Genomic DNA, 9,312 nt, shown 5'->3' on the forward strand with positions numbered 1-9,312 from the left:
ATAACACTGTATGTTGTGTGTGCACTTCTGTATCAGCCGCGCCACAAGGATGTGCTGTTTTCTTTCAAATCAAAGCTAAATACAAGTAGAAACGGTGCATCCTTGTGGCATGGCTGATACAGAAGAGATTTTTTTTTTTTAAGCTTTAATTTTATACATTTAAAAATATATATCTTTCTTTTGGAATAATACTTCAAAAACTTTCCAAACAATCATATGGTTATCTAGATGCTTTACTTGTTGTTCGTGCCAACAGTCTCTCTCTCGCACAGAGAGCCACAGGCTGCTGTGAATTCATTCAGTCTACATGCTCTCCTGAAACTCAATGTACCATGACACAGGAAAACCCGCTGAACGACTCCTTATGTTTGAACACTCACCCTGCACTACCTGCCAAACCTGAAAGAGCTGTGTACCCTGCTACCGGCAGACATGCCCCAGTAAGCCTGAGTGGGCTACACTAACGGTTATGCTGATGGATAAAACAGATCAGCCAATGACTAAAAAACCAAAGCAGCATTGCTTTTTCTCCTACTTTCCATAAAGGTAGTTGACACATAATAGTTCACAGAGGTCAGCCTAGTGGAACACAACAGCATGACATGACCAGACCAGAAAACACAGTGGAACAAACAAGTTAAAGTCTACATTGGTGTCTTACATGAGGCATGCAACTAATTTATGTTTATTAAGATTGTGTGTCTTGTGTCTTTATAGAAACTCCTGGAGCTGAATAACCTCCACTCTCTGGTGTCGGTGGTCTCTGCTCTTCAAAGCGCTCCTATCTTCAGATTGAGCAAGACCTGGGCAGTAAGCAAAACTGAAGATTTATTTTATTTCATTATTTTATCCATGATCTATTTATGACTTTTGTTTATGACTTCTTCTTTTTATTTCTTGTACTTGCTATTTAGTCAATAGTTAGGACTATTAATATATACACATATGGATATATTATATATATCCATATGTATTCCAGTTAAAATAACATGAGCCATATGTACAGTATATACTGTGATCATTATAAATATGATTTTTATGGGTATTTACTGTTTAGTTATGACATCATCCCTAATTATGATCATAAATTCTGAATATGTAAATATGTAAAGTATCAGAGCATATCCTGTACAGCAGAATAATTTTCCAGATCTTATTTAGGAAGACACATGGAAAAAACTTCTCATTTGATATTCTGTTCCCTTACAGGGGATTTATTGTGCATAACCACCAAATGCTAGCTGTTTTGCTGCTTTATAATTTAGCTGACAATGCAGTGCTTGTGTTTATTTCTCTAGAGAGCCCCAGTGCTCTTGGATTTCCATTGATCTTATTTGCAGAGATGTAGATGAGAAGGTCGTCTGAATGCATGGGGACAGTGAAAGAATGAGCCCATTGGATCTCGTTCTGAACATATAAGTGGCTTGGAAAATTTTGAAAGAGCTGTTTCTGAGACCTTGTTTAATGTTGCCAAAGCTTTAAATCTATTTATAAGTATATGCATCACCACAGTTTGAGGTCCAAAACCTCTTGGCCTCTCTTCTCAAGGAAAAAGTAGAAGGACTAAACTATATATGCTGTACAGACAACACTTACAACCAGCCCTGAGTGAGCACAACTGAATAAGCTGGGTATAGCAGGATACTTGTAAAAAGCAATGTGCATCTTATCCACACTGACAGTATAAAGAATGTTCTATGATCATGGATTAATATCTCATCCTCCTTCTAAGTATTTTTCTGTGTAGTCAAAATGTTATGGCAGATATGCCATTCCTTTCATATTATGCCTAAAATCATGTTCCATACTTAAAAGTCCTGACTAACTACCATGAATGTTACTTTGAGAAGCATGCTATTAAAAAATAGGTGTAAACAGATAAAAGTCCCAAAAAGCTGAATCCAGGAGTTTTTAAGGTAGTAAACGACTCTCTAAAAGTCAAATGACGCAGTTTATGTATTCACAGTACTTATTTTGTTGAGCGATGTCGGTGGTAGTGTTTAGACTCACTTGGGGCCCTTAATGATTCGGGATGCAAGCGGGCTCCAGAGCTGACATTCCACATTGAGCCACAGCACTTCTGCAAATTGAGAAAAGATGGAAAAAGAGGGAGCATGTTGTTTATAAGTAATTGCGGCTGGACCGTTTGTCTGATACCACAAGCCCAGCTCTCTTGCCATACGGTTAGCTTTGCCCCAAGGGAATTTTGACAATTACATTATTAAATAGAATATTATGTATCATTTTATTCAATTTGTTAGTGTAATTCATTGATGCTGTGTTAATCACAACATCCAATTTAGACTTAAAAAATAATATGCCAATATTTATGCATATATTTTAGATGATCAGTATAATATTTTTGGTTTATGCTAGACAGAGAAACTGACATGCAGTTGACAAACCAAAAAGTGCAAGTCATCTTTAAAAAGCCACAGAATTGAATCAGGGTTATTTGCATTCCAAAATGCTTCAGGTCTAACTAGAAAGATTGAAATGTCACGTGGCCAGACACTGTGTGCATGCATGAGTTACAGGGGTATATTCTGATTCATTGCAGTCCTGTTTTAAGGTTCTAAGACATATGGAAAAGCACCCATACGTCCTAAAACCCTGAAGCTTGAATTGGACAAAATGTGCACACTGACCTGTGGTCCTGGTTTTAATTATAGATTGGAGCGTTTCATTTGTTGTTCTTATCATAATGAAAATGCACTTGCGTGTATTTGCTGAGAGTTTTGCCTGACTATAATGACTGTTTTCGGTCTTTCTCTGCAAATGGTTTCTGTTTCACTGCTCATGGCACAGACTGGATTGAGTAATTCTTTATGTCATTTGTTCCAGCCAATTTCTGAACCGCTTGACTTCGAGGCCTTGTTTCCACTTATTTGAAGATTAACTGCTGATTTCCCATTGGGCATGCAATGAATTAGGAGGAATACGGTGCTCACTGGTACACATTTTGGAACATATTATGTACACGGATATAGATTTGATATGCCTTTATCATATATTCAGCAATTTTTTATTATTGGTTTGTTCGGCTTTATACATGGAAGCAGTGGGGTCTGTAAGCCTGAGATCACTTTAAAAAATGACTGTTTAAAGCTAAAATAACCGAAGGATTAAATACTAATCATTAATAAATAAATAGAGGAAAGGTAAAGTTGTGACATTAAATGTAAAAAAAATAATAATAATAAAACAATTCTGCAATTTTTTGTTCCCTAATCAAATAATTTAGTTACATTGATATGATTCTGTCAATTGTACTTCTTTTGAAACTCAAGATGCATTTTATTTTATACAATTTTATTCATGTTTCTAGTTAATGGTTTGGACTATCCACATTTTAGAATACATTAGTAGTCAAAAAAAGAATTGTAATAACACAAACACTATATATACACACAAACATATACACAGTAAGATATATGTACATTTAAGCCAGAAGGTTTGTGAGAAATATGGCTTGCATACATTTTTAGTATTTTTATCACATAGCTGATTATGATAATAAATTATGAACATTTATTGATTTTTGTAATTATTAATTGATTGATTTTGATATAGTATCAGATTATAGCCTTGACACCACAAATTATTGTATTGTATCAAGGAAGATATCTTAATTCACTTTATTTTGGTATTCTGATTTCTAATTCATAAGTTATGCATGATAAAAAAATCATTTTGGGAGTATGAAATTAAAATGGAGAAAGGACGTATTAAAAGAGCTGGAGGGCTTGTTCACAAAAAGAAGTAAAAATGTAAAGGTATTGGCAGAGAGATAGACTGGATTGGTTGACAGTCAGACAGATGGTCTCTTGATTCCAGTGTGTATCTCAGCATTTTCTCTGTGTCCCAAAATTAATACTTAAAAACTGTCAAATGCAAGAAAAATAAAACCACTTGGCCAGTCATTTTAAAAGGAATTGCAACAAAGCACATAGTGCTCCTTTTCTATTGCATGGTTCATTCTCCTTCTTCCATTTACTATTAGCTGATCCTCTATTCTGCCCTTTCTCCCGTCCTAAGTTACACACAAAAGTCAAATTACAAATCCAGCTCTTAATATTGCACCTATTGCTGAGAAGCTCATCCCCATCAAATTCAGTCTAAGTGGAAAGTTGCTCAGTGGTACTCAATCATTGCAGCTGCGGATGTATGGAGGCTTTCACTGCTATCTGGAACGGCTACAGAGCACAGGGCTGACCTCCATGAACTGCGCTGTAATCAAAGTCAGCCATGTGTTACTGCAAAATAAAATAAAGATGTTAGTAGTTGAAGGAATCCCCTCACTTTTATCGCCCTCAGAGGGATTGTTTAGCACTGTGTGTGTGACTATAGGAATGAGTAATGCCACTGTGGCAGACGCTCAAGTCCTGCACTCAAGGAAGGCCGTCTGCTGCTGTGGTCGTGGTGGCGGGTGATGGAGGCTTGATAAAGGAGATCAGAAAAGACTTTTGTTTTGGCATTTGGTTGCTCTAAATCAGGCAGAAAATCACTAGTCTTCTTGTCGAGATGTTACACACACACACGCGCACATGGAAATCACATTCACTGAAACATGTCAGTGGAGTTACAATTTACCCTGTTCATCATTTGTAATTGCTTTGTAATTAGTTTTTCCTTAAAATATCATAAGCAGTTTCCCTTAGTACTTCTTCAAATCTTTGTCATAATATTATCATTTCCACATCAGGCTCTCCTCGCGATCTAACTTTCCTGCCATGGATTATCTCAGCACCGTTTAAAATCAACTGCAGTTCTTACCACTTCCTTTGTTGAATAAAACGGAGGTAAAAATCAGTTTACCGTTCCTCTGTAGCAAGTCCAAATGAGAAAAATCCAAGTTGTGGTTCATTAAATTCTTCAGGTTCATTTTAGGCCAACATCTAAATGATGAATGAGAGTTAGCTTCCTGTCAAGTCAGCTTTCCACTCCCTAACTATTGTCTGAGTATAAATGTATCCACAAATCGGGCTCATTGGAGTAACTTGGCTGGCAAATGACTAATATAATTTAATTATTACAGTCTTTCAGTTTCTTGCAGATCCATGACATTTGAATTTGGCATTCAGTTTCTTTCACTTCATTCAGTTTCCAAATACCTCCCTATATACTGTATATCAGCTGAAGGCTTAAAATCTTAAAATTCATCCTATAAGACTCATTTTAGAATCAGACATTGCATTACCATAAAAATGGAACATCATTATCATGTTATAAAATGTTTTCGATCACAAATTATTAAAAATCTAGTTTGGATTGTGCACTTTTCAAGGGGTTAAGGAAATATTTCACCAAGAAATCATTATTACTTCACTCTATTTTTTGTTTGTTTTGTTTTGTTTTATTTTTTGTTTGTTTGTTTTCTTTTAGCTTTGCTTTGCTTTATTTATGTTTTGCTTTCCTTTGTTTTTGCTTTGCTTTTTGTTTTGTTTTGCTTTCCTTTTTGCTTTGTTGTTGTTGTTTTTTTGTTTAACTTTGCTTTTTTGTTTGTTTTGCTTTACTTTGCTTTTTGTTTTGCTTTGTTTTTGTTTAGTGTTTTTTTCCCCTTTGCTTTGGAATAGTTAACTCAACAACAACAACAAAAAAACCCTATGCAAGACACAGAGCGCATTATACACACAGAGTTAAACAATATATGAACATTAATAAGGGAAAAACAGTACTGTGTGATTACATCTCTGGAGACTGATGGAAAGTCATCTGCCAACAGTGTGGTTTCATGGACCGTTACTTGGATTGTTGGACAAAATCGCTCACCAAACCTACAAAAGAGTGAACTACAATATGTGTATCTGTCTAACACAAGAAGAGCATGTTGAAGTACTTTGTTGAAATTTACTTCAGCATTTGATGTGATAAATCCATGTGTGATGGAATTCTTCAGTTAATGAGCTTTTTCTTAATCCTATAACAGGGGTTTTGCACATGGTCATCCCCACAGCTTCAATAGCACATGTGCTGTAAAGAAGCATTGGGTGAAATTATGCCACTCATAAAGGCATTCTAGACACTGAGCCTATTTATTGTGGTCATGTGCTTTCTATAAATGAGAAATATACCCAGGGCCTGGAGTTTGGGTGCTGAGTTCTGGGAAGTGATCCCTTAATACAATTCTATTTGTCTTTCAATGGGTTGTGTCTTGTTTTTCACATTTGCAGACAGCTTTATTTAGATCAGAAGTCTTAGTGGGGCTCCCCTCTGACAAAATTTACAAAACGGCGCCTCCACATGTCCCCCCTTCTAAAGTTAGTAGCCAATTGGGAGTAACTCTGATTATTTTACATAGGCAGTATACTACTGAATTCGTCATACTGAGTATACAGTATAATAAATAAACAAAGGCAGAGCTGAGATGAAAAATATGTTCTATTATTATTCCATTATGAAAAGCTCAAGTTAAAACAAGAATATTATTATATAGACTTTAAAAGACATGAACAGTTTTCTTAATGTAGTTATGTCTTTAAATACAGTTTTTATATATTAACATTTTGTAGGGGGTTTTCATCATATTTGAATGAATTAATAGAGGTAACTGAGATGAAAATACTAGGTGATGGAAATGATCATTTTAATATTAAAATATTAAACTAATTTAATATTTTTTATTGAAATTAAAATAGTAATTTTGTCTACTTGTATTCTATTGTATATGTTTATTTGATATTTTCATTTTTAAATATCTTTTCTTGTTCCTATCCTGTATATATATACAGTTTTTTTTATATATTTATTTATTTTATTTTTTTATACTTGTTCCTATGTTTTACTTGTTCCAAAGTAAGCACTTTAAATGCTCATTGATTTAGATGTTTTAGATTTAGACATCCATTAGCTTTTCCTTATTTTCCGAATAAATTAACTGTTCATTCCTTATGTGCTTTCTGTTCTGAACAGCTGATCAGTCGAAAGGACAAGGCCACCTTTGAGAAGCTCGACTTCCTGACGTCAAAAGAAGAGAACTACAACCGCATGAGAGAGTACACCAGGTCCCTCAAAATGGCCCCCTGCATCCCCTATCTAGGTAAGTGTTATATAAAAGATCACATCTGTACTTGGGTTAATGGTATTTTGTAGACTCCATTCCCTCATATCATGACAACATCCAGCCAGAAATGTCTTGAGAGATTTACTGTATTTATAAATTATTTTTATTGTGGGGTTGTAAAAAATAAGACTGTAAATAAAGCTGAAGATGCTTCATTTGAACAGAAGAATAATTTGGGTCAGGGAAAGGAATGAATCATGGCCCACTGAGCTTAGCCAGGCTTATAATGTTGACTCATTCAATTACTTCAGTATAATAGCTTTTACTTGTGATAAGGTTCATTTTAAGTTGTGTGAGCAGCTCATTTTATTTTGTTGGCCTTATCTCATTTGCACTTTGTTTGGTGACCAGCAGAGGGTGTTTCATTATACCACTCTGGTTCAGTGATGATTGAGAAATGTGCCATTTCCTGTTTTAGGTGTCAGCACAGGAAGAAAAAAAAAAACCTTCATCCAATAATTTCAGGCTTTATTAGGATTTCTGTTTAATCTCAAATATCTTATAGCTTATGAAAGTCAAATAGCTCTTTGACTTTCTCTCTAGCCACTTCAGTGGCTTTACATGGAATGTAGAGATGGAAAATACAATGAAATCATATTGTAGCACTTATTTCCAAATTGGTAGCCCCCTTTTCTCTCTTATGAATAGATGTCTGTCAGAGACTCTCACTGGATGTTGCAGAAGCCCAGTGAACGATTAGTTACACACACATCAGTCTCCTCTAAAGGCACTGACAGCGCTTGAAATGGATGTCTCCCTCAGGATTGTGACTCACGTGGGAAACAGGATCCAAATCCTTCACTCAATTACGCTCTTCCTTCTTATTCATCCAAAGCATGGTCCATATTACTAATCCAGCTGTTAACCGAGAACTAGACTTTATCAGAAAGGGATCTGGAGGCTTTACCTTTAGGAGGCTTTTTGGATGTTTTTTATTGTGGGGTTGTTATAAATCTTTTTTTGATTAGATGGTAAATTTAAGATGTGAAAGTTTGATTTTAAACCATGTAACAGACCGTTCAGTATGTCATTGCCACATGTTTGTGTCCCAAGCTCATGGTCACAGAGTTTTCCAGGTGCTCTTGTGTCATTGTGTTATGTAAAGAACTAAAAGACCAGTCAGGAATAACTTCAGACGGCTGTAACTCAAATTGTCTCTTGGTCTGTAAATTGTGGGCTGGTTCTTTTCTAGAGGTCTGAAATGCACAAACAGACAGTCACTGTCATTTCTAAGAAGGTAAACATGCGGATAGAGCTGACGCATGCAGTCTCGCTTCTCTCAGCCACACACATCTTTCTCATTAACTGATTTTCCTTTACATAATCCACATTGAGAGTCTGCTTCCACTTGGGCAGTGTGTCAGAAAACTGCGTCCCACTCAACAGAGGGCTTTCTCAGACGTCACTCAGCAGAAACCACTGTACCTGGTGCCGGTAGCTTGTGGTTTAGTTGCAGTGTAACATATTCCCATTTCTGAGCAGCAGGCAGCTGAAACCACAGGGACGGAAAGACTGTCTGACGTGGCTGAGGTTGTGCAGGCTGTCACTTCAAATCTGTCAGTTTCCACTGTGCTTCTCCAGTGGCCCTTTCCATTTCCCACTGGGACGAAGGAAAAAGGAAATGAAATGGTTTGGGGTTTTGTCAAACACTCTTTTAATTATTTTTGATGTATTTAGTAGAACTTGCATTATTGATTTTACAAAAAAAAAAAAAAAAAAGATTGATTCACAGGTTTGCAAACTTATGAGTTCAGCTTGGAGTGAATTTGTATTTTATTTTTTATTTTTATTTTTATTTTGGGGGGGGGGGGTGAATTACTTTTAGCACCATTCTGAACTTCAGTATTTGCTTGCATTCATTGTGTGTACTTAAACGAGTCTAATTAAAATAAAGGATGTAATTTATTTACTTTTTTTAAATTACATAATATATATATATATATATATATATATATATATATAAATCTAATGTTTAATCATGTCTAACTATTTATTTTAATGAAAAACTTAAAAATAAGTAAGCAGGTATGACCTGCAATATTCTAGATACATGTATCCACAAAATGATTCTAATTTGGTTCTTTGCATTGGAATTTAAAACTCTTTTCTCTATGTTAACCTTAAATAATACACTAAGTGTAATATAAGTAATATCAATGTTAGAAAAAAAGGCATTAATGGACCATCATTATTGCACAAATAGTATTTAGTGTCAAAAGATCTCCTTAAAATATTAAATAAATATGATT

At 35.2% G+C, this 9,312-nt stretch overlaps 1 protein-coding gene across 2 annotated transcripts in view; it reads left to right on the top strand.

Moving 5' to 3' along the window:
• The window catches only part of ralgps1 (Ral GEF with PH domain and SH3 binding motif 1), a 127,522-nt gene that overhangs the window by 43,102 nt on the left and 75,108 nt on the right, over positions 1-9,312 (top strand). For both annotated transcript variants that reach the window (XM_052563493.1, XM_052563492.1), the window contains 2 exons: positions 718-810; positions 6,913-7,039. In XM_052563493.1, the coding sequence (XP_052419453.1) occupies positions 718-810; positions 6,913-7,039 (220 nt within the window). The remainder of the gene's footprint in view (positions 1-717; positions 811-6,912; positions 7,040-9,312) is intronic.

The sequence above is a fragment of the Carassius gibelio genome, chromosome B8 (genome assembly GCF_023724105.1).
Source record: "Carassius gibelio isolate Cgi1373 ecotype wild population from Czech Republic chromosome B8, carGib1.2-hapl.c, whole genome shotgun sequence".
NCBI classification, from domain to species: Eukaryota; Metazoa; Chordata; class Actinopteri; order Cypriniformes; family Cyprinidae; genus Carassius; species Carassius gibelio.